The sequence below is a fragment of the Mytilus trossulus genome, chromosome 4 (genome assembly GCF_036588685.1).
Source record: "Mytilus trossulus isolate FHL-02 chromosome 4, PNRI_Mtr1.1.1.hap1, whole genome shotgun sequence".
NCBI lineage: Eukaryota > Metazoa > Mollusca > Bivalvia > Mytilida > Mytilidae > Mytilus > Mytilus trossulus.
In genome coordinates this window covers 14,055,497-14,082,574 of record NC_086376.1, presented here as the reverse complement: position 1 = coordinate 14,082,574, position 27,078 = coordinate 14,055,497, and the positions used below count along the sequence as shown (strand labels likewise).

At 32.7% G+C, this 27,078-nt stretch overlaps 2 protein-coding genes across 4 annotated transcripts in view; one reads left to right on the top strand and one right to left on the bottom strand.

Moving 5' to 3' along the window:
- LOC134716436 (transient receptor potential cation channel subfamily M member 2-like) overlaps nucleotides 1-26,013 on the top strand; it is a 67,195-nt gene extending 41,182 nt beyond the window's left edge. The window contains exons 12-18 of the mRNA XM_063579433.1: nucleotides 5,383-5,442; nucleotides 11,250-11,445; nucleotides 12,698-12,772; nucleotides 13,422-13,511; nucleotides 14,159-14,258; nucleotides 15,347-15,578; nucleotides 25,927-26,013. Of these exons, the coding sequence (XP_063435503.1) occupies nucleotides 5,383-5,442; nucleotides 11,250-11,445; nucleotides 12,698-12,772; nucleotides 13,422-13,511; nucleotides 14,159-14,258; nucleotides 15,347-15,578; nucleotides 25,927-26,013 (840 nt within the window). The remainder of the gene's footprint in view (nucleotides 1-5,382; nucleotides 5,443-11,249; nucleotides 11,446-12,697; nucleotides 12,773-13,421; nucleotides 13,512-14,158; nucleotides 14,259-15,346; nucleotides 15,579-25,926) is intronic.
- LOC134714737 (uncharacterized) lies at nucleotides 18,047-24,135 on the bottom strand. Of its 3 annotated transcripts, XM_063576245.1 has the most exons (3): nucleotides 23,914-24,135; nucleotides 22,920-23,105; nucleotides 18,903-19,933 (listed from the first exon to the last, which is right to left on the bottom strand). In XM_063576245.1, exons 2-3 carry the CDS (start codon nucleotides 23,092-23,094, stop codon nucleotides 18,948-18,950), a joined length of 1,161 nt encoding a protein of 386 aa, XP_063432315.1. In that variant the 5' UTR covers nucleotides 23,095-23,105; nucleotides 23,914-24,135; the 3' UTR covers nucleotides 18,903-18,947. The 3 variants fall into 3 exon arrangements, 2 of the variants coding, with proteins under 2 accessions (XP_063432315.1, XP_063432314.1); XR_010106569.1 differs by lacking the exons at nucleotides 18,903-19,933; nucleotides 23,914-24,135 and adding an exon at nucleotides 18,047-18,877 and having other exon boundaries at nucleotides 22,920-23,907; XM_063576244.1 differs by lacking the exon at nucleotides 23,914-24,135 and having other exon boundaries at nucleotides 22,920-23,907.
- Nucleotides 26,014-27,078: the final 1,065 nt, after the last annotated feature.

Here is a 27,078-nt window from a genome sequence, read left to right as displayed (position 1 = left end):
CTGTATTTACATTGTGTCATATACCAAATTCGTGCGTTGAGTTTAATATGTTCACTTATGTTAATATGTCTTTTGATTGAGTTATCATGCAAATACAGCTAAGATGATCTATGCCTGAGGTAGAAAGGCCTCATTATTACAAAAAAAAAAAAAATTGTAAACAGTTAATTTATAAATATAACCATATCAATGACAATTCGTGTAAGCACAAAAAGTGTTGACTACTGGGCTTGTGATACCCTCTGGGAAATAAATCTCCACAAGCAGTGGCATCGACCCAGTGGTTGTAAATAAACTCATCATAGATACCAGGAATTAATTTTGTATATACGTCAGACGCGCGTTTCGTCTACAAAATACTTACCAGTGACTCTCGAATCCAAAAAAAGTTTAAAAGGCCACATAAAGTACGAAGTTGAAGAGCATTGAGGACCAAACGTTTAAACCCGCTGCAATTTATTGCATCTGTCGTTAGTCAGGAACCTGGTGTTCAGTAGTCTTTTATAGTTTCTCGTTTGTATACAGATTAGACAGTTGGTTTCCCATTTGAATTGCTTTACAGTAATCCTTTTGGGACCTTTTATAGCTTGCTGTATTGAGTGAGCAAAGACTCTGTGTTGGAAACTGTATTTTAACGTATTATGGTTTACATTTTAATATTATGACTCAAAAGGAGAATTGTCTAATAGGCACTCATACTACATCCTCTTTTATCTTCTTACAGTTTAATAATTGTATAAGCAATATAATTAGGCTTATTGCAAGGACACATTAAAATTGAGAATGGAAATGGGAAATGTGTCAAAGAGACAACAACCCGACCGTAGAAAATAACTACATCAGAAGGTCACCAACAGGTCTTCAATGTAGCGAGAAATTCCCGCACACGTATTAGTTTATCTTAATATTATCATTATCATTTCTTTTAGAAAGCGTTTAAATATTTTTTAACAATTATCTCAGGCTTATACTACTGTTTTGATCTTTTAAGCATAAAGTTAAGAGTTAAGTGTTTTCCCTTATTCCTGTGTTTCTAATAATTGCTCTTTTTTGTACATTTTTTTTACTGGTGTGATAAAGAAAGTAGTTGACCCAGGTTTAAAGTAGAACGTGGAAAAATAGAGAATGTAGAAAAAAAGTTTAACCTCGCCATAGGTTCATGTTCTAAGTAGGGAACACCTCAGGTATATAATGAACGTTGATTTGCTTTGCGTTTTATTTTAAAAAGCCGCGTCATTATAGAGCCTGAGATTCTAATTTTATGTTCACATTTGTGAATGGAGTACGACTGAATGTTGACCTTTATATATTTTACTGTTTAAAGTAGACTGCTGTTTCATTGACATACTATAGTGCTGTATTTTTTTAATTTTTTTTTTAAGTATCAGGTATTTCATATAAAATTGAGAAAGAAAATAATGAATGCGTCAAAGCGACAACAACCCGACCATAGAGCAGACAACAGCTGAAGGTCACCAATAGGTCTTCAATGTGGCGAGAAACTCCCGCACACGTAGGCGCCCTTCAGCTGGTCCATTAAAAACTATGTATACTGGTACTGGAAATTGACGAATAATACACATGAAACTTCAATTACAAGACAGAGGCCAGAGGCTTTGGAGAGGCGCAAAATCGCAAATGGGGGGAGGCATGTTTATGAGATCTCAACCCTCCCCCTAAACATCTAGCCAATGTAGAAAAGTAAACGCATAACAATACGCACATTAAAATTCAGTTCAAGAGAAGTCCGAGTCCGATGTCAGAACTTGTAACAAAAGGAAATAAATAAAATTACGATAAAACATAAATAACAACAGACTACTAGCAGTTAACTGACATGCCAGCTCCAGACCTCAATTAAACTGATTGAAAGATTATGTCTTCATCATATGAATATCAGTCACAATCTCTCCCGTTAGGGGTCTAGTATCATTATATTATAAAATATATGAGAAGAACATAACCCGTGTCATGCATGCCAACAACTGTTTTTTTTAAAATAAATGTGTTTAGTTCCTATGCAAAGACCCTTTAAGTGAATCAATATTAAAGCCAAAAAATGCAACCTTTAATGACCCGACAACAGTATCGTAACTAAATCCTTTCATAATAAGTCTGTTTAAAGGTTTTATAAGTTTTTGAGGTGAATACTGACATTTTTGTGCTTTGTATAGAATATTGCCATAAAAGATTGGATGTGAAATACTTGAACGTATAAGATGTCTACATGTTCAGTTATATTTACGAATTATTTCCTTATACTGATGATAAAATTTAGTAAATGTTTTGACTATAGTTTGTGATATAGAAAGCCTTGTGTAATAATTTTTCAGTAATATATAAATTTCTCTCGCTAAAATACAACACGTTGTTACATACACGAACATATCGTACAAGTTGAGATATATAAACGTCACCTTCTAAAAATGGATGATGAACGATAGGAAATGAAAAATCATCTTTTTTATCATAATTTTGTATTAAGCTTCCCGTTAATGATATATATATATCAAGATCGAGGAAAGGAAAGTGGTCATTGTTAGTATTAGCTTTATTTAAAGTAAGTTCAACTGAATATATTTCTTCTGTATACATACTGAAGTCGTCATTATTGAGAACCAATATATCATCCAAATATCTAAATATATTCTTAAATTTTTGTATCAAATGTTGTTTCGATGGGTCTTTGCTAATTTTAGTCATAAATTGTTACTCATAACAACACAAAAAACAGGTCCGCAATAAGTGGTGCACATTTAGACCCATTTGAATTCCATAACTTGACGATATACGGAATCGCCAATGCGAACAAAGATGTTATCAAGTAAAATTTCAATCGTATATATGATTTCAAAGCATATCTAATTGACACAGTTCTTTTGTTAATTGCTACTAAAAAATGACATAAAAGAGTTTGAACATATGCACCCGCATTCTGACATTTTAAATGCCCAGTTAATTAGGGATGTGATTTTTTTCTTAATAAGAATATGAGGAAAAGAGGTATAAAGGGTAGAAAAATCATAACTTTGAACAGATTTAAAATCACCAATATATGCATGTAATTTTTCAAGTACTTCCAACGAGTTTTTGACACTCCAAAAGTAATTAATTCCTCTATTTTCAAAGGCCTTATTTGAAGAATTTATTGTCAAGTTTTATTATTGTACCAAATGTACTAGTAAGTAGAATAGACAGTTAAGTAGTGGAACAGTGGCTTGAAGATGAAATAAATCTATATTTGTAAGGTTTATTTTGTGTAGCTTCGGAAGCCAGTACATAGTTGGGACTTTCATTGTATTTGTTTCTGCTTGTAAAGAAGTAGCTTACAGTTTGTGTTTGTTCCATTTTTTTTTCTAAAAATGAAGTCAGTTGGAAGTTGGTGAATTCGTGATTTCCTTTTGCAGAACCTCAATTTAAAATTTTCGTAAAAAATAATGATATTATAAACCGCTTTATCAGCCAAAACTAAAACAAAGTCCATGGCTAATTCTTTAAGTTTATGTTTGATACGCGAAATAGGGTTTTTATGGGTGTAGTAAAATGTTCTTTAAAATGTTGTTTTCGAAAAGCAACTCTTCATTACTGAATTAAAAAAAGAATCCAAAGAAATTTTGTCAGCTTTTTCCCGTTTTACCCATTTTAAACAGTGGGTACGGAGTGAGTCGTGGATGATATTACGACACTCATTCCAATAAATAATTGACAAAGGAAGATATTTAGGTCCTTTGCGCTTTACTAAGGAATGATTTTAACTCTCGGTCGCGAACGATGTTAAGGTCTCCTGTTATGACATGGCAAATTGGGCCTTAAGTGTATTCGGAATTACTACAAGTACATGACATAGGTGTATTTTCAATGATATTTACATCTTTACACAATTGGTTATAATTAAACGCATATTTCCGGGTAGATTTTTTGTAAATATAACAAATAAGAAGGAGTTCAGTATTATCAAAATATCCAGGAATTTGTTCTTTTACAGAATGGTCGTTAAAAATACCGGCAATATTTACAAAATCAAAACCTTTATTGACATACTTTATTTTAATAAAATGATTTGTATGATCTTCAGGGCGATCAATTTTGGAAAACAGTTTAGATAACAATATGCCATTATAATTTGAACGATTTCATGCATAGGCCTGTAATATGAAATTGTGTTGAAATCCTCTAAAATTTAATTTAATTTATTTATAGGTACACAACAGAGCTTGGTTAACAGATAATGTCTGCCATTGTTTTTATGAAATAGAACTTCGGTCCGAAATATTTGTATGGTTGGTCGGAATTTTTCTTTGATTGGATTTTTTTCTGCGTCCATGAGAACGAATTTTACGATTATCGATTATATACATTCATAATAGGAAAGTGTTATCCCATTAAATGATAATCGTTAAAGAAACTTTACAATGATTTTGACTTTTAAATTATTGTCATAACAATTCAAAAATGACTGTATGAATATATGAGATACGGGACATGTAACCTACATAACCCTCATAACTTGTGTTTAGTAGTTTGTGTCCCCGAACTATACTAATCTGCTTATTTTTTTGGAGCAACTGAGATCACCTTGGTTTTTGGTGGTGGCCTTGTTTGTCAGACTTTAGTTTTATATGATGTGTATATACAGTTGTTAGTGTATTTTCTTATTTTCTTTTTTTACCATGGCGTTTTGAATTATTTTTTTTGGCTTGCGAGTTTGAATGTACAGTACCTTAAGTATCTGTATCTCTTTTTCACAAGTATTATACTAGCTGTTTGAACTATCTGATTTTTAATTAGAGATTTCCATAATCATTGACATCAATTAATTTTGACCTTTCATATGCTTGTATATTAACTGCGCTGTATACCTTTGAATATTTTCCTCTTGAATGTGTTAGGTTATAACAAAAGAAAAGAACAAAATTACCGAACTCCAAAGAAAATCCTAAACGGATGTCGACCCTTTATCAAATGGCAAAATCAAACGTTCACACTTATCAAACGAATGGGAAGTAGCAATCATGAATAATATGGTCTATGTTCGCAAGGTAAATGGTAAACGTGCGAGTAATGCGCATAATTTTAGGATAAAAAAAACCAAAATTGCATGTTCCTGTCAAACGGTGTGTGTTTATTACTGCCAACAAAGTGTTGTGATATAACGTCAATTATACAGTCAAATATACACGCAGGAAACAATATTGATAAAACTAGAACCGGCGCTATAGAGCATTTACTTAAAGCAGATAGATAACACACACTATTATGAAAATGACTATATACTGACAATTATCAGATTGATTTTTCTTGAAAAAAAGAAACATGCAAAATAGCACAATTATCATAATAAATTTTGAATAATGTACTGGATGTTTTTCATGTTTTTTTCAGACTTTAAAATGTGAAGGATGTGATGCAAAAGACTGCAAAAGGATTCATGCCATACATTTTGTAAGCCTTTAAATTATATTTTACAGTTTTGGTTAATCGTATTGCGCCTTAATTTTCTGTTATTTCATTTGTTCTTTGTCTTTTAAATCATTATATTGTGTACATAATGCCCCTACTGTTGTTTTGTCGAATTCATACATTTTTAATATTGTCTTGTTTATGTTATTAGCTAACAAGTTTTATACGTCTGCCAATTTATTACAGTTTTTATGATACCTGTCATACTGCGGTACATAATTATATCTCTTTTTCTGTAAGTTTGATCATAATTCTTCAATTCTGGACTTCACTCCAATCAAGTATTTGACGTGTTGTTTTCATGTTTCAAGTCAATTAAGTACCATGTAGTGGGAAACCGTAGCTTTCATAGATAATTCAATATGTTCTTGGTTTTACAAGTAAATACATAGTACTGAGTTCTAAAATACACTGAAGTGAACACAATTGACTGTACTCAAATTTGTGGAACAGTACTGAATATAATGCAGACGGTAAATGCATTACATAAACGAAAATGACTTGATGAAATTATGGTAAGTTCGTAAAGAGCTGTTTAAATCAGCGCGATCATTTTCAGATTAACATTTATTTAAAATTGAATCACTATTCTAATACAAAAAACACCATTATTACAATAAAACTATAATCTAATTATTCATGAAATGAAGAAAAAAAAAATCACACTTTACGAATATCTATTTAAATACAAAAAAAGACTGTTATCAAAACGTAAATTTAACTGCATTTAATCGTATAAATTCAGCAGTTTTTCTTTTGTTCTATAACGAATTTCCTTTTATTTGCACATATACAAAATAATGAGTTATACACACTTTTATGTACAATAGTTATACACAATAAACAGAAGGTATATTATATATTTGATAGATATAGCTGTAATAGTTTGGAACATTGCAGAATATGATTGAAAGACAAAGGCTATTTAAATATAAAATATATTTAATATCTGTGGTGTCTGCTATCATATTGATTTGTTCCATTGATAATTAGCTTCTACAAATGTAGAATTTTGTTGAAAGGACACTAGCTGTCAAATTCATGTTCACCGATTTTAATAAAAATTTAATATTTGATTTATAACAATGTAAAACATTCATCCAAACTATTAAAAGTCTAAAAAAAACCAATGTGGACGGCAAGGACATTAAAATTCGTAGCTTCGTTTCGTGTGTATTTTATTCTAGACGCCATCTAATAAACTATCGAGTTGACCTCTAAAGTCATCTAATGACCATATCTATATAAAAGCGTGGTAAACATTCATATAAATATACTTGATTAAGCATATTCGTGCTGTTGGATTTTTCTAGGTCTAATTAATTTCATATTATATATGAAAAATGAATGTTTATCATCGCTTTTACATGTATAAGAATGATTTCTTTGTGGATCGAATCAGTCAATCATGATCAAATAGTGTACCTTTGTTTCACTTTAAATGTTGACATTCTCTTCCTTTGAATAACTTTACACACACAATTCACTTGTTATCAATCTCAAGCTTAGGGGTTAACTTGAAGTTCACATCAATACGGATTCAATGAGTCGAATTATTCAGGTGTCATACCACCATTGATTTCCCCCTATAGTCTTTGTTACATTTTAACTTTAAAAGAAAATGTGCAGAAATAGTTATCAAAGGTACCAGGATTATAATTTAGTACGCCAGACGACGCGCGTTTCGTCTACATAAGACTCATCAGTTGCGCTCATATCAAAATATTTATAAAGCCAAACAAGTACAAAGTTGAAGAGCATTGATAATCCAAAATTTCAAAAAGTTATGCCAAATACGGCTATGGTAATCTATGCCAGGGATTATTTATCTTTGATTCAAATAACGAAATACTTGGCATGAGAAAAGTTTTATTCTGTCCAGTACTATAGAAAAATTTCACTTAACATTTCATTGCATATTAGAAAAGAACCATCATGGGAAGTTAATCAATCAAATGTCTCCCCATATTCAATCTAGCACAATTTAATTGTAGTAAAGTTTACAAAATATTCGTATTTTTGTACATCTTAACCTTTGAAATATTCGACTTTGAGCATTCCTGATAAAGGTCAATCCAGAATAGCGCTGCGGAGGCATATTATTTCTAAAATGCTTTTTTTTTACGTATCCACATTTGTGTGACAGGAGGATATGCCTCTGCTGCCATATTAAAAAAAAATCAAATTGGCTTTTCAAACAACAACTGTGCACGTTGACAGCAAATAACACACCTACTCGAGATTATCTTAGAATAATCATTTTCTTTTACAATAAGTAAAGTTAAAGTATCTATTTTTCCGGCAGAATAACTTGAACAAATTGACTTTCGATGTATTTCATAAATAAACATAATCGTAATAAACCGTTTAATATGTAGAAAGTGCAGTAAGTGTCTTCTTTTGTATCAAATGAACAGAAAAGTATCTTCATCCTTACTCTTAAGTTTGCACACCTAAATTCACAAAACCTTGTCTTTTTTATTTTTAACATGACCCATTTCTTTCGTTCCACGTATAGATTTATGTATTTTTTATTAACACTCTAATTGATTTTTTATTGCACATATTGCTGTTTAACAATTAAACTTGGTGTACAGCAGATCATCAAGTTTCTCTGTTAAATTACCACGGAATACCCAGGGATAATATCCAATAAAATTAACTAATCAAATATATTGGTTTAATTATGTAAACACATTAAACTATTAAATAGTTGTTATGTTCCAGACCGTATGAGTATTTGGACCGTACGCGTATGGTCTGGACCGTATGTGTACTTTTTCAAAATACTCATACGGTCGGACCGTACGCGTACGATCTGACTAATATTAAGAAGTTGGTCAAGTTTACTATATATAAATGCATATAACAGATCAACATAACTTAACTCTCAAATTAATATAAAAAAGCTCAATTGTAATTGAAATAAAAACTTTATATTTTAACTATTTAAAAAATTAAATGTGTTAATCTCTTGTATTTATCATGTCGACCAGTGCATTGATTGAATTAGGATCACTGTAATTGAAGATATTGGAAGTAAACATAATTTGGGAGGTCAATTATTTTAGAATATTTAGCAATTTTACAAAAAAATTAAATGCGAAGACCGGAACATGCATGAACTTCAGTCATGTAAATGTAAAAATATACCGTTACTTGTGGTAGCAAATGTTACATTCGGCGAGAGTACCAAATTAGGATTCAGATATACAGTTAAACAAATATTTAATTTCAATTGTTTGTTTGTTCATTTTCTCCATCTACCTAATTGTAATAATAACAATTTGTAAAACTACAAAAAAAAGATTTTGATAAATTTTTGTTTAGCATGTTGAGATTTAACCCATAAGATCCAATAACATGTACTGGACCATACGCGTAAACTCATACGGTCCGACCGTACGCGTATGGTCGGACCATACGAGTATACGTATACGGTCCGGACCGTACGCGTACGACCCAAATACTCATATTGTCTGGAACAAATAGTCTTTGCTACTTCACAAAAAGTATTTTCAGATATATTCACAAAAAATATCACAATATTTTTTTACGGAAATATTTACGGAGTGATTTTGGGGTTCTTTTATTATCTAGAAATATACGTCAAACTGATTATCGGTGTACAAATTACGGTAAACACTGAGTTTTTGTTTTAAATATAATCTCAAAATTTGAGACACATTTTCCGCTGTGAGTGAACATGGAAACACATGCTACTTATATATAAAGTGTTGCTGTATTTTTTTGTTATTTTGATAGTGTAGTTTAAAAGGATTAATCAAATTTAAGTACGTCTATACATGGTAAAAAACCCATTAATCATAAATAATTATAAAAGATATTAAGATCACGACGATAATGTTCGATTGCTTAACAGATAACTATCCACCAAATGACAAGATGTAAGCCCTTATCATATGATATTTCATCATACGGCATTCAACGATTAGCAAAAAATTATACAATCTTGTCCAGTCGTGAATTGCTTTCAGGTTCGTTATAAAAAGTTTTATTTAATGATTGCTTTTAGAATAAAAACTTAATATAAACCTGTTAAAGGCAAAAGTCCACTTAATGGACTATATGAACAAAATATTCAATTTCAAAAAGATCACGATTTACATGTATCAGAGTGTAACCAACGTATATTTCAAACTGTTTTTCTCAATAAAGTTATGTGTCGCCTATTGTCTTTAAAAAAACAACACTGTATTGTATTTGTTTTTCATTCCTTAGCGCAGAATATTCGGAAAAATTGAGTTTATTTGACAGATATGTTTTTTTCTCTGCCTGTTAAGCCTCGGTCACACCTTACCGGATAGCACGAACGGACGTCTAACGGATGAAAATAAAAGTTGTCCGTTGAAAAAATGTTATCCGTTGGGAGTACATTGATGTACTGACCAAATAAATAAAGGCAACAGTATTATTCCGCTGTTCAAAACTCATAAATCCATGGACAAAAAACAAAATCGGGGCAACAAACCAAAACCGAACGAAACGCATTAAATATAAGAGGAGAACAACGACAAAACGGACGTGTAACGGATGCATAACGGACACACACCGAATATGCAATGTACGAGAAACGGACATTACGGATGTCGAACGTACATCCAACGGACGAGTAACGCTCAAAACGAACACCTAACGGAAGCGTACCGGATAAAACGAATGAATAATATATATGGAAAATTCAAAGGCGACAATAATAATACATGTAAATCGCATAAATATTCAAAATGTTTCTGTGTTACTGGTATTGGTTTGTTCCTCAAATTTCCACCAAAGGGCAGTGACTGACATGAATAAGAACTGCTTGATTGTGAAGACGTGCCTATACTCTAAAATCGATTGTGAATAATAAAAAAATCATGAACCTTAAGCAACCCGCCATACCAATACTTGGCATTTATCCGTTTCAGATCCGTTCATCATCCGTTTTATCCGTTATACGTCCAGTAGAAGTCCGTTTCTCATCCGATCAACATCCGTTTTATCCGTTAAACGTCCGATAGAAGTCCGTTGGTGAATTTATCTTCCAGACATCCAACGGATGTATAACGGACACGTAACGAATACATAACGAAAACAAAACGGACGAGTACCGTACAAAACGGACGCCTAACGAACGTGTAACGGGCATTTTATCCGTTGGACGTCCGTTGAAAGTTTGGAACATGCCTAAAAATTTCCACCGGACAGAACGGACGTCAACGGATAAAACGAAAGGACGCCTAACGGATATGGACGGACGCCTAACGAATAAGAACGGACGTCTAACGGACATGAACGGATTGAAAAAAAGTTATACGTTAGGCGTCCGTTTGAGCAATCCGGTAAGGTGTGGCCGAGGCTATAAGGTGTGACCGAGGGTATAAGGTGTGACCGAGGCTTTAATAATACAATATATATTTCTACAAATTTTGCAATTGATTTGTATCTAATGATTTTCACAATCCGTTACCAGACCATTCACGAATAAGTGAAATTATACTCGGCAAACGTTTCTTATTCTGTTACGATTCTTTTGTAGATTTACAGTCATGATAAACTGTTTATATATATAATTATTATAACTGTTGGATGACTTAAAGGTTTTTTTTAATCAAACTTATGATTTAATAGTGAAAGTTCACCATTTTTCAAGTGTTAAAAGGATAATCTCTCGAGATAATAAACCAAGTTTGGTTGTCATAGATTATAAAGTAAAACGTATACATTACTAATTCATTTGTACTGTTGTATAAAGATGAACATAATATGTTGATTTCCTTTTCAAGGGAGTGTCTAAAAAATGTTGTAAAGGAATATGGTGCACCTGTATTAAGAAAAAGGACGACAAGAAACAGACATGCACATATACATGTAACGGAACAAAGATTGATACAAATTCGTGTAGTTGCAGTAGTCGAGATGTGAATGATATACTACATAACGTGCGTAACATATGTCAAAAACTTCTTCATTACCCGAAAGGTAAATAATGTTTGCTGAATAAATGTTTTATTCATCTATTACAGATTTTAAAATTGTATGCAAATATGGAAAATAATTGGGAAAAAATGCCTTTAAAGGGCAAGAACTGTCATTAGGATTCAACAGCTTATTTGTTTGTAGATCTTGTGTTGGTGATCATTAAAGACATTTAAGACTTTGTTTATCTCTTTTACTTCATCCGAAAATCAGAACTGTAATGTAATTCATGATGCAGGAAATAATACATTTCTCCCGTAATTATTCGTATAAAAAGACGCACATGTCATAATTTCATAGCTTACGGTTTCAACCGAATAAACTCATCGGTCAAAAATTGAATTACGCCACATAGTTATAAATATGAAAATATGTCTGTGATATTTGGTTTTACAGTGACAGATAAAACTATGACAAGAAAGGCAAACCAAAAAAAAAGTGGGCAGACACTAAAAACTGAACTCAGCTAATTTAAAAGTAAAAAAATGAAAGATCTAGTTTAATTCAAATATTTTAAATGCACTTCTTGAGAAAGTTTTGTTTAATGAAGTATACCGTACTTACATTATATGTAGAGAGATAAAACGTATAATCATTATGCGATGAGATTCAAACGTATACTCATTATGTGATGAGATACAACGTATAATCATTATGCGATGAGATTCAAACGTATGCTCATTATGTGATGAGATTCAAACGTATACTCATTATGTGATGAGATAAAACGTATACTCATTATGTGATAAGATAAAACGTATAATCATTATGTGATGAGATAAAACGTATACTCATTATGTGAGGAGATAAAACGTATAATCATTATGTGATGAGATAAATCGTATACTCATTATGTGAGGAGATAAAACGTATAATCATTATGTGATGAGATAAATCGTATACTCATTATGTGATAAGATAAAACGTATAATCATTATGTGATGAGATAAAACGTATACTCATTATGTGAGGAGATAAAACGTATAATCATTATGTGATGAGATAACTCGTATACTCATTATGTGATGAGATAAAACGTATAATCATTATGTGATGAGATAAAACGTATACTCATTATGTGAGGAGATAAAACGTATAATCATTATGTGATGAGATAAATCGTATACTCATTATGTGATGAGATAAAACGTATAATCATTATGTGATGGCACATAAAAGGTCTTGTAAATTGACTCAATGTTTCAGCATGCGTACATGTCGCGAAAATTCATATCATGTCGTATCTTCATTTTAGATATTTCTGAACAGGCAAAGATAGGATGTTCAGTTGTACCCTCATGTTGTAGTGTCAGTAAAGAGACGACAACTGGTAGTTTAATCTTTTAATATATTTTTATAATTATACGCATACAGATGTACTTTTCTGATCAGGAACTATAACTCGAATAGAAAAATGAACATATATTATCTTTTCACAGAAAATCATTGAATGTTGATAGTTATCAAAGGTACTTGGCTTATGATTTGATATGTCAGACGCGCGTTTGTCTACATAAGACTCAGCAGTGACACGCATATTAAGATAGTAAGGTGACCAAATAGTATAAAGTTGAAGAGCATTGAGGATATTCCCAAAAATTTGTGCTAAATACTGCTAAAGTAATCTCTACCTGGGATAAATAAATCTGGTAAAATTCATATTTTTGACAACAGTTTATTTATGAAAATTACCACATGTTTGATATTCATGTCGTCACTGACTACAAGGCTCGTGATTCCCCCGCAGAGGAAACGTCTATCTGTAGTGGCATCAACTCAGTGGTGAAAATAGTTATCAAAGGTACTTGGCTTGTAATACGATACACCAGACGCGCGTTCAAATTCATAAGACTTATCAACCTAGTAGCTGTCTTATGAGAACCTTAGTATTATTAGGCCACTCATTTTGATCATTACATTTAAAAATTGCAAACCTTTTTCAAAATAAAAAAACTGTTCTACTTCTTATTAATTAAAAGGCACATATCACGATCTGTTAGCTTGGGCGATATTTGCAAACAAGGAGAACTTAGCTTCAATTTTTTGGTCAAAGTGTGAAAACCCACTGCGTAAGTATAACTTGATTATGGTTATATAATTCGATATATTTGTTGTTATTCATTCGTTGTGATTCTTCTTTTAATGTATTCAATATGACAAGGCCAATTTTCAACGAGTCGTGACGATTTGCAAATACATACAGTTAAACGAAGTACATTAAATATTCGACAAAATATACCTGAGGGACATGCAGACTCAAAAGTCGTAAATAAACTGACAAAGCCATGCATAACAATAAAATAACAAAGAGAAATATAACAAATATCAAACGGATGCTGAATGACAAATATATGGTAAATCGTCGATCAATAATTATCTCGTACAGTAACAGCAATAATGGCAAGTGCAAACTGACCCAGAGCATAAATGCTAGTTGTTATCCAATAGCTCGTTTCTATGTATGTTGGCGTTTCGTTTCGTTTTACCCAAGGTTCCTGTTGTTCCTTTGTTTTCCTGTTATAGTTGATGTATTTCACTCTATTAAAGTATGACACCCAGATTTGTTTTCTCGCAATGGATTTAAGACCTTTAAACGACAGCTTACCACAGTACTGTTACCTTAATTATATACCTGAAAACTTAAAATATTTGATGAACATCAATAAATTACCTCCATATTTATGGTTAATCCACGAACAATAATTATTTCTTGCAGTAACAGCAATAATGTCAAGCAGCATATTGAACACAATGGCAGAAAAGGTTAATGCTGCAAAAGATCTAAAACTCAATAATGATCTACTGAAACACTCAAGGTAATTTTAAACAGACTCGTTCATAGTTCTCTAACAGTTTTAACTGCTTTTCGACGCACTATATGTTAGCGCTTTTTAAGTGCATAGATGTTTCAACGTTTAATTATGTCTGAGCAACATCTACATTTGTGTCTTTAGCTAACAAAATTGTTGGCAGGCTGATCGAGAAAATTACCTGACAAACAGACAAAAAAAGAAGAAAAGAAATCATTTATTGCTTTCGACGCGCTTCTCTTGATTTACCTTCATCAGGAATGCTCTAAGTCTAATATGTTAAATCCGAGAACGTTTAAGAACCAAAAGAGTTATATATATGACCAACAAAAAAACCAAAAAAACCAAACCCACATAAGGACAACTTTGTCTGATGGAGTTGAAACTTAATTTTGCTCTTAATTACAAATTTTAAAATCATACATTTTAAATAAATCAAGTACTGAATACTGTGGTGATGATATACTCCGGGAAAGATAGTCAACCAGCAGTGTTATCGTCAAAGTGCTCTAAAAAAATAAAGCAACACGTTAATATACTGCCTTGAAATATTCCTGTCTCCATATGGTCGCCTGACTTGTTATAACAGTGCTGATAATGAACTATGCGACAAATGTAAATTGGGTTCAACAGTTTACCTTCAATTCCAATTAGATTCATGATGTATAATAGGCCACATTGCTACCAAGTTCAATTGGATTGTTGATTGTCAAAAAGCTTAAGAATGACATAAACAATTGTAAATACGTTCAGTATAATTATCAATTGCTTTTTGCAATTAATGTATCCCAAATAAAAACAAAAAGTACGTTAAATATGTATATGTCAATATTTTGTTCAATGCTCCATTATTTTGATAATCATGAGACCTGATGCAAACTCTTGAGTTTTTGATTTCAACGATTATGTCCAATTTTAAATCCGCATACAGTCAAAAGCTTTTTCATGTACAAGGAGATGTATTATTATCATACAAATCCCAACTAAATTCCTCTATAATCTAGATCTATCTGATTCACCACAGTTCCTTGTTATTCGATCTTTATTTACATTTGTATTTCAAATAAGCAAAAGGAATGAACAATTAATTCCAGACTTTTTGAACAACGAGCGCTTTTCCTGATGGACTCATTGTATGAAGAGAATGAAATGGACTGTATGAGTTTGGTGAATACAGAAGACAAAGTTTGGGGAATTCGTGTTGCTCCAGTAGAATGTGCCTTTGATAATGGGATGATTGATGTGGTTGGACATCCATGTGTACAGAGATTATTAAATAGAGTGTGGTATAATGATGCAGTAGCAAATTGGCTTGATTGGTTGAAGGTAATTTTGTCCGTCAGTTTCTGTTCTGCTACAATTTTCTAGTTTAAGCCGTGATATGTCAAAAAATGGAGTTTTCTCAGTTTTTATCAGGAAAGACACGTTAATACTCGTTAATCTAAACTGTGTTTTTCTGTTTTTGATTTTAATCGTGGCGACTCAAATCTACAAAAAGTGTCCCATATTGATTTGTTCAAAGTTCAATACAACAATAGTTTCATTCTATACCTTTTTCATGTATTATATTAGACGTCTAATCAGTGTCTAAAATCATTCTCCACTGAATAAGCAACAGAAAACTTAACATAAATATGTTTTGTTAAATTAGTAGCTCAGTGTATCAGTAATTAAAAACATGTGAATTAATGGTGCCGCATCACCTGTGCATCCGTATGCAATACATGACAGCAAACTTAACAATATTCGTTCTCGATATATTAACAAATATTGCAATTATGAGGAATTGGGATATCAATAACACAAACTAGATACTTCATGTAAAGATTGGTGGTTTTGTGCATTCGTATTTGTGATAAAAAAGCGTTAATATTAAAATGTTTCCTGTTAACAATGAATAATAAGTAACCAGACAAAATATTATATTATCTGATAACAGAGAAGTACCAAATGTTCAACAGTGCGCTATTGCAAATTATACGAAAAACATAAATATATGCTGTAATTACGCGGGAGGTCTTATAAACTTCTCAAAAAGCCTTATCAACAACAGCTACCATTAAATCTGCCCTACATGTATTTATTGACGTACATCGAGTTGTGTAAGAGCTGATTTCGGCTTCCTTATTTTGTTATCATTCCATTTCTTTTAACGAAATTCCAGCAGCGCTTAGATATAAAATTTATATCTCACAGTTGATAAGATATCCCGAACTTACGTTTTCTGTCACTTTTTGCTTGAATGCTACTGCTTATAAGGTAGATTTTACACAAAGACTTCCAGAATTCCAATTGAAATCATACATGAAAAAAAATTACGGACGCCAACACCAGTTGCGTGATAGTTATAGAATAAATTTATCTGAAATTACAATGAATATTTTCCAATCGTCAAACCAAACAAAAACGCCCTCCGTGCATCGAATGTGACCTGTCAAAAAAAGTCTTATCACCATACTAAACTAAAATGGACAGCAGGATAGGTGCCTTATGTTGCCCTTTCGGTGCATCCGAGATCGAAACCTGTTTTAATGGAGTTTGTGTCGCTTAAACTTTTGTTTTCCGTGTTTTTTTTCGTATGGTCATTTGTTGCTTTTGCCATTGCATTTTCAGTTTGTTTTCGAGTTTGCCTTTTATATCTTTAGTTCACTAGTAAGGAATGCTTTTTTTTTTCAAATGGCTTGATTATTAAACCATGCATGATACCATTATGTGTCTTTGTAACCATGTCTTTGTGTTGTTATGCTATTATGTGTCCGTTTGCTTAATAAAATAAATTGTGGAGAAAATATCCTTTAAATCATATCATAACACAATAAAAATGCAATATTTTGAAGCATATTTAGCTTATTGACCGTTAAGCTACCCATTGAAAACACTTGTATTGCATTCATTAACAATGCTATTTGATCAGTTTTATCATAATAAGTCGTGTTGGAGAACTTGTCCTTAGTTTCCTGATTAAAAGATTTCGTTTTAACCATTAATGCATTTGGTGAAAAAAAGTAAGAAGAATTTCACATATGATAGTATAACACACATTTGATTATTATTTGATTAGCTCACCTGACACAAAAGGGCAAATGTTAGCTTTTCCATTAACTTGCTTTCCATCGCCTGATGAAGCCGTCTTAGTCTATATAAAATAGACATAAGTTTCAATTGCAAGAAAGAGCAGCAGACCAAAGTATTTAACGTGACCGAAGTCATCCATCGACTCTGAAAAGTTATTTGCTTATTATTTTCAATAAATTATAAACATATAGCGGTGGGTGGGTGGGTTTTTAAATTCCTCAAAATAAATATACGTCTGCTATTGTTGAATGTAGCTATTGAAAAGATTGCATTCGCAGTCATACTGCGCGTGATCAATCGGATAAGTGATAACCCACATTAGACAAAAAGTAACACGGTCAATGACACACATTGCTTACACTAATAACCGAATTTATGCTGAATCATAAATTTTATTATTATTGATGCGCAAATATCAGAAACACAGTTTTGGCAGTATTTGGCCACAGCTTTATTACAAACTACAAAATTATAAACACATATAACTAGATAAACAGTTAAGATATATATATAGCAAACAGATAGATAATTAAATGAACGTAGTCACCTTTCATATTGGCAGACTACAAAAGATAACTAGATAACTAACTGGATAGATAACTAAATATTTACAATAAATGAGGCATTCCAATAAAATAAAATAAAATGAATCCTGGAATACAGACATTCATTTTTTTTTGTGTGGTGGGTCCTGGGATACAGAGACCCCCAATATCAAATGTTTTGGATGCTAATTGAAATATGCGACAAAATGACGATCTAAAGTAAACGCAGCGAAATGTGCCAAATTGACCAAGGCAGTCATAAATGACTGACGGGTCAACCGCCATTCCAAGCGGATAGAGCTGCGTAAAAGATGTGGGCCAAATACAATAATTATATAAGATATAAAAGAGCTATACATATCTAATAAAAACTGACTTCAAATGAATATCTTAAAAGTTCATGATTTACGTTCGGGAAAAGTGTGTGGTGAGTATACAAGAAAAGCCTCTAAAGCGCCTTGAATTGTCTTTATAAAAATGTAATTACCAATATCAGTCAGATGTACACCATCTTGACATATAAATGTAGAATTAGGAGATATATCTGGGTATCGTATGTAATGTCCCGTGGCGAATGATATAACTTGCTAGAAAGCTGTTTATTCGCTGCCTGGATCTATCCATTGCATCAATATTAGCGGAATAACGCGATGTGAGTCTTGGTAAAATTTGTGACCATACCAATGTTGTATTTAGTAAAAGTTCTGTAATGTTATTTACATAATGTTTTAGTCTATTACGTAACACTCCTGTCTTAATTTCTCCTAAGTCATTTCCCCCATGTGTATAACTAGATAGTTCGGGGGTTCTTTGTATCTAAGCATCAGCTTGATCCTATTTAGTAGATCCTTAAGCCGCATTCCGCTTTTACCTAACCACCACAGCCGAACACCAATGTGATCTAGGCCAAGATTAATGCCACCTGGTCTTCTTCTAGCTTGAACAAATGCATTTTTCACTAAGGAGGAACCAACAATCCAAATTGTAATTGGTGAACCTGCAATTCTTAAATAGCGGTTAGTCACACTAAAGTGATTGCAAGTTCATTAAACAAAATTAAAAATAAATCTAACAGTTATAGACATTGTTGTATTCGAATATATGAACGAAATGCATCAGACTTCCACCTACCCATAGCCTGAATTTCAGAATCAGATAATCCGTTCATGGCAGCGCTTGTGGCAGCACCTATCCTGAATGAATGAGAACTATACTTTCCTTGACTTAAACCCAAAACATTCAGTGACTTTTTAAGGACTCCGGAAAATTGGTATCTAGTGACAGGAGTTCCATCAAAATGACAAAACAATTGACCAGCAACATTTGGTCTTACTTTTAAGTAATTACGTAAAGCGAAAACGGCACAAACATCACCTGGCCTAACATCAATACCAATTGTGGTTCCAGTACAGCACTGGTCAGTCTTAGATGAACGTAAGCGGATTTCAATACTAGATAGATTTATTTTAATGTCGTTATATTCAATTGCATGGGATTGGGTTGAGGCGTGTTTATGATCAGCGGTTAGTTCGCCAACACGTAGGAAACCAAAAAAGGCCAAGGAAAACGAAGCTTGGAAGAGTTTAGTTTCAAAATCGTTATGACAAACAGCAGGTAGAACGTTATTAATTTTTAACAATAAATCAAGTGTTATGGGTAACCTTACGTCCTTTGGTCGATTTTGAGAACGCTTCATTCCCTCGAGGAGCTTTCTGACAACAAAAGTATTAAAGCAATCTGTATAGTTGTTAATCTTACTGAAAAAACTCAACCCAGAGATATATGATTTAACAGTTGAGGCCGCAGTTCCAGTGAATGACATATAGGCAATATAGTTAGTTATGTGATGTAATGGAATAGGCCAAAGATCTTCAAATTGGAACAAGGTCCTAAATTCTTTAAATGACCGTAACGCTTGTTGATAAACCTTCGACGTATTCGGTGCAACTACTGATACAATTAGTCGGTCAATTTCACCTTGGAGATCAGGTCTATGAACTCCTGAGGGATTATTTCTGGTGTATCCTCCGCCAATGGTGCTAACCTTTTGAACTTCTCTAACTGAAAACGAGAGAGAGCGTCAGCTATGTTATTTTTGGCACCTACAATATGTTTTGCCTTAAACTGAATGTTGTAATTCATGGAACGCAACACGAATGGTCGAATTATTGACATTACCCGTTTTGATTTCGATGTTCTCTTGTTTAGTATATCAACCAACGTGATGTTGTCTGTTCGAAACAAAATCTTACTGTTTTTCAAAAGAGGAGCCCATATACAAAGTGCTAAAAGTATAGGAATGAGTTCCAAAAATGTTATGTCTTGTAAAAGAGGGACGAAAGACACCAAAGGGACAGTCAAACTCGTAAATCTAAAACAAACTGACAACGCCATGGCTAAAAATGAAAAAGACAAACAGAAAAACAATAGTACACATGACACAACATAGAAAACTAAAGAATAAACAACACGAACCCCACCAAAAACTAGGGGTGATCTCAGGTGCTCCGGAAGGGTAAGCAGATCCTGCTCCACATGCGGCACCCGTCGTGTTGCTTATGTGATTACAAATCCGGTAAATAGTCTAATTCGGTAGGTCAAATTCATGAAAGGGAAGGGGATTGTAGTTACGACGTAAGGAACATATCCGATATCATTTGTGAAACGGTTATTCCATAACGGTCAACCAACTCGTGATGGCGTCCGTAAAATTTACGAAGGGATGATTTCAACTTCACCATTTGGAACTCTTGGTTTAATAGCTTCCTTGTGAGCAGTAACCCTCTATCAAGAAAATCATGATAGGAAATGCAAGCACGGGAATATCGTATCAATTGGGAGATATATACCCCGTATGCAGGTGCTGCTGGAATGTTGCTACTTAGAAATGGAAAGTTCACAATTGGAAAGCTGAAATCATCTCTTTTGTCGTAAAGTTTTGTCTTCAACCGACCCTCATTGTCAATTTCTAGATGTAAGTCAAGATATGAAGCCGAAAAATGTGTAATCCGACCCACGAATCTGGCCATTTGAACTGTGCCCATTTCCCGTTAAAGTAAGATCCACAACCAAGTTCAGCGTTGCCTGCGCTGTCAGTATATAATTGCAAAATGTCATTATCTGTCCAAGTTAGACCAATAATATAAGAATCTCCATTGAAAGATTTTAAGAATTCTAACCATACCAAGACGTCCTCTCGAATTTCAGAGGTTATTCTAATTGAGAAAAATGGTTTTTTGACCTTAAATGATGCAATAACATCATAAAATCTCCGCAAAAACGCTCTAGAGGATGGAACCGCACGTGAACAAAAAGCTAATAACCCAACTAGCGACTCAAGATCCTTAAATCTAATCTTTCGCTTTATTGTCATTGGATGAAGTTGAGAACGTAATTTAATAAGCTTGGCCACTGGAATACGAACGACCATGTCAACTGTGTCTATTTCTAAGCCAAGAAAAGTTAATCTTGTTGTAGGATGTGTTGTCTTGTCCTCAGCTATAGGCACGCCCAACTCATTACAAAGCTCAGTAAATGTGTTCATTAGAACCAAGCAGTCTTCCGAATTTGCAGAACCGCCGAATATGAAATCATCTAAATAATGCTTGACTGAATGCTTACCAGCAGATGAAACAACCAACCAATGCAAGAATGTAGAGAATTTTTCAAACAAGGCGCAAGCAATAGAGCAACCAAATGGGAGGGATTTGTCCACATAAAAATTACCATCAAAATATATTCCAAGTAAATCGAAATCACCTGGAGAAATAGGCAAAAGACGAAAAGCGGACTTTATGTCCTGGACCCCAAGTCTGGCCCCTTTTCCAAGAGATGACACCATGTCAATTACTTCGTCAAATGATGTGTATTTAACAGATGTTTCATTGGGATCCACAAAGTCATTGACACTACAACCGCTTGGAAAAGACAAGTGCATTATAAGCCGAAAACTCCCTTCGGATTTATTAACCAATCCAATTGGTGAAGTGCACAAGGTTGATATAGGCCTATTTATAAAAGGACCACACATTCTACCTAAAGTAATTTCTTTATTTAATTTCGACTGCGTTTCTATCTTAAGCATTTCAGCTGATTTGAGATTTCTTGAAATAAAAGGAGTACGAGGACCGGAATATTGAAGACTAAAACCATTCCTGAAACCATCCAATAACAATAAAGAAGTTTTTGAGTCAGGGTAATATCTTAAGTATTTTTCTAAACAAGCAAATTTAATAGGTGTTCTGCCTAGCTCCCATAAAGCGTCCATTTGGTCTTTGGTAATTTGGTCGTGGGGAACGAAAATAAGACCTTGGTCTAGTAAATCTTGGACCATTGAATCTAGGTTCATTCCTAGTTTGATTTGACACTTGGCCTTGAAACTGGTTTTGCTTATAACAACTTATAATTGGATGATGCAGCCCACAACGCAAGCAAGAATGGTTGTAAATACAATTAGGCTTGTTACACACACCGTCGAAATTAAAACTGTAACATCTTGATGTAGTAGCTGTTTGGTTTGTGTATAAAGCACGACTATTTGAGGCTTGATTTGGGGCTTGGCCTTCGAGTTGAACCGATGTGGACTGCATATACCACATCCAGTATTCCGAATCCAATTTACCCCACGACCCACTTGGTTCTCGAGCTTTTTTCAAACGGTACTGTTCATCATAGTATTTCCAACCGATACCCCCATGACGTTTAGCACCTTTTCGGACAGAAGACATGTACTTTACAAGTTATTGGAATTTATGAGGATGCACAGAACAATATATACTCATAAAAATTAGAAAGGCATCGGACCAAGTTTCGATGTTTGTAATCTTTGTTTGGGGCGAAACTGGATTTATAACTAGTTGTCCTTGCTCAAAAGTGACATTTTGTTTGTCATGATCAATAACTGAGTTATGCAATAAAAGAGCCAAATCGACATACTCGCCCTTATGAATTTTTTGTCGTAAATTCTGATTAACATGTAAGGTAATATCATCGTCAAGGCTTGACGAGAAGGACGGTGTTTGCATGAACATTAAATTACCGTCATTACCTTGTCGATTCGTGACAACTGGGTGCATTACTGCTCCTGAGGTAGAAGGGATATTATCATCTGTATCTTGCACTGTATTCACCATTGGAGGCGGTGTGTCTTCTTGTGTAGCAGCTTCTAATGATGATGTTTTGGTTGTGGATTTACGCTTCTTCTTTTGAACTCTAGTGTTCATCTTAACTAAAACTATAAGAATATAATTGAACAAACAAACCACATTACTTTTATAATACTATAAATAAAGTTTTTATTACAAAGCGACCTCAAAAAGTTCATTGACGCCTATAACCAAGTACATTAACCTTTCAATGTCGTAAATCAAATATTTGGGTTACTTTACGCAAATGTCGGTCAGTATACGAAAACAAAAACAACCTTATCTATGTTACACGTGCCAGGAGGCTGATTAAATGTACCAAATGATAAGCCACTAAAAATAGATCACACGAGGTAATAACGCCAGCATACACATATTAAGTACCAGAATATTATACATTTGACAAATCACAACTTTTATGATAATCGTAACTTCATATAATGGAGTCTGAATGTATTAAAGCTCGTAATAAAGACAGACACTGTCACAGATTACCATCGGTATATCAAAATACAATCTTTAACGATGCTTCATAATATTAAGTAATTAAGTGATGATATAAACTCAGATATAAACACGAAGAACAATTAAATATTAAGTAGATACATAAATAAATTAATAACATAAAAATAATAAGCTGTGACCGCCGGAGTGAATTTGTTTGCAGATCGGAGTCAAAGGTAATGAAATAAATAAAAATAATAAAATAAATACAGATATCTACTTAATTAACATAAAGAATCTGATACAAGACGCCGATCGCTACCTCTCCGGATAAGACAAAATATAAAAACATGTAAAATAATCAATTAATTGAAATTTAATTTGCTTTTAAACATTCATATTTAAATAAAACATCCCGTTATTAATACGGGAAACTAATATTAGATATACAACCTGAGTTCCGAGTTGAAAAAGAAGTAGTAAAAACCTAAACAATCAAATTCCTGTTTTTTAAATTCCTCAAAATAAATATACGTCTGCTATTGTTGAATGTAGCTATTGAAAAGATTGCATTCGCAGTCATACTGCGCGTGATCAATCGGATAAGTGATAACCCACATTAGACAAAAAGTAACACGGTCAATGACACACATTGCTTACACTAATAACCGAATTTATGCTGAATCATAAATTTTATTATTTTCAAAACTATTATAAATCGAAAAAAACCCAAACATTAAACATTTGATCAGCAAAAAACAAATCTGGAAAAAGGTTATCATAGAAGTGTTCAGTATAAGATAAATGAATTGCTGTCATTGAATGACGATGTTGTAACTTTTTGTGTATTTGGGGGAAATCCTAGCAGATTTTTGTGTAACAAAATCAACAAAAGAAAGAAAGTCATGATTTATTTTAAAACACTTATCCTGGGTCAATGCAGAGAGAAAAACACATTCGGACGCATGCATTTTCTGTTGTGTTTTTTTATTGTTTCTTTTATCAGCTATTTTGTTACTAAAATAAGGAGGGCCGATTTGTTAGCCGTCATGGGGTAAAAACGACAAAAAAAGAATTCAACTTTATATAGCTTATACAAGACAATGATGTTAATTAAAAAATTAAACCATTTCAGACCCTTTTGTTTTCCACATAATATATATTGCCAATATTTAACAATTTCCGGGTCACATCTGATATCGATACCAGTAGTGTATTCATCTGTTACGTTATACCTTATTTGTACGTTCCGCATCTTGCAGGCGCACCACTTAACGGTGTATTTAGTATTTACTGTATATAAGTTCATAATCACAGGGTTGACACTACTTCATTCCATAATTGTCACACTGTTCCCTAATGTAGTATATATTTTCATCAGCATGACGTTATATGATAAAAATACGAATACTACAAATCTGGATTTAAAATAAGTCGTATAGGTACAGTTTTTATTTTTCAGCCGGCATGACGTAACAACAGCGAATCAAAGAGTTCAACTTTATTTATAAAACTAATATAGGACAATGCTGTTGATTAGAAATACTCCATTCAAGGCCCTATGGTTTTACAAAAAATTATTATGACCTATGATTGATAAGTTCCAGGTCCACGGGTTCAAACAAAAATGTTTTGAAAGCAGAAAAAAAAAATAATCAGCATGACTCTATTAGATAAAAATACCAATACTAAAAATCCAGACTCAAATAAGGCTTACATATAGTTATATACTTTAATTCAGTATCATATTGAAACGTATAATCAAGAGGAAAATTTAAAACGGAAAGTCACTAATCAAATGGCAAAATCAAATGGTAAAACACATAAAACGAAGGGGCAATAACTGTCATATTTCTGACTTGGTACAGACATTTTTAAATGTAGAAAATAGTAGATTAAAAGAGCAGTTGTATGTTTGTTAGATTCGAAACAAATCAGTTACAAAATCGAATAAAATGCAAATAAAGTTTAATATCAGTGGTTGTCGTTTGTTTATGTGCTGCATATTTGTTTTTCGTTTATTTTTTTTACATAAATAAGGCCGTAAGTTTTCTCGTTTGAATTGTTTTACATTGTCTTATCGGGGCCTTTTATAGCTAACTATGCGGTATGGGCTTTGCTCATTGTTGAAGGCCGTACGGTGACCTATAGTTGTTAATGTCTCTGTCATTTTGGTCTTTTGTGGATAGTTGTCTCAATGGCAATCATACCACATCTTCCTTTTTATATGTATGTGTTAAATGATTTAAGGGCAATTATTTTTTTACATGTTGGCATTACTGAATACCGTTGTTATGTTGCATATTCTTGCTTTATCTTCTAAATGTAATCTTTGGCGGACAGTTCTGTCATAAAACGTCTTCTTACTTTATCATTAACAATTAGTTTTGCATGAGGTTGAAAATTTTATAAATGGCAAATATTCTTTGAAAAATTGTCCTTAAATTCATCTTTATTATTTTACAGAATTTGGTTCGTCGTTCCAGTGCATTTGCAGCATGGAGTTCACCAGCTATGATATTTTTAATCCATTATGTAAGATGTTGTGAATGAATGTATTTGTTAAATGCAAATTCAAGCCGCCTTTTGTATCTATTTGACATGTAGTATTTAGTTAATTTAAACTGAACACAATATAAGGAAAATACATGATCTCGTTTGAAGTCTTAATAAGGGACAACACATATATGTTTAATATGAAAATATGGTAGGTCTATGTTTTACATATAGGTTAATGAAAAGAAACGTTTAGTTTTTCGTTATGAGTGAAAAGTAAGATATTTTAAGCCTGGCCGTTTGAGTAAAGGAATTTTATTTTGAAAAAATTCGAATACAATTTTTAAATCTATCACGACAAAACTGTGCTCTGTTTAAACATTATATTTCAAAGTAAAACATATTAATTAAAAAACAAAATATTTGTTTATACACAGGTGTAAATATCAAACTATCATGTTGAATATATGTATTTTGGTGATGATTTCAACGTTCCCCTTTGACAAATTTCTTTTCCGTTAGTCGGTAATGGTACTACCCATATCGTAAAATTCGATATGTTTGTTTACTCGTTTCAGAGCAATGACGTATTTAAATAATTTTAATTTGGTTAAATGTTTCGGTTACGATGTGAGATGTTTTTCTTTTTATTAAGCATTACCCGAAAAGCCCTCTCAGGTGCAAGTTCTAGAGTAAAAATCCATTTCCAACATACGTAGTGCTTTTGAAATTTAGTTACTTGTCACTTGTAAGACATTGAAACATGTACAATATCACTACATAGATTAATTGTTTACATACTAGATTTGATGACCTCAATTGCAGATGCATATGAAATACTGATCCATTTGACAACTGCCAGTTTCAATGCTATATCGTATTGCGTTCACACATCTTAATTGATATTGTACATTAGTGCATGTTCATATTATATGGACTTCATTATGCGTTTTTCATTTACAATTCCGTGTTGGTTGAGAGATGCAATAATTAGGTGTCTAAACTCACTACCAAAATATAATTGCGTTCTTTGATCATTAGATTTACAATATTGAAATCGTCTGTCATGTGTAGAATTTGGTCCGCTTGAAATGCATGCATACCTTACGTTCCTTTTAGAGA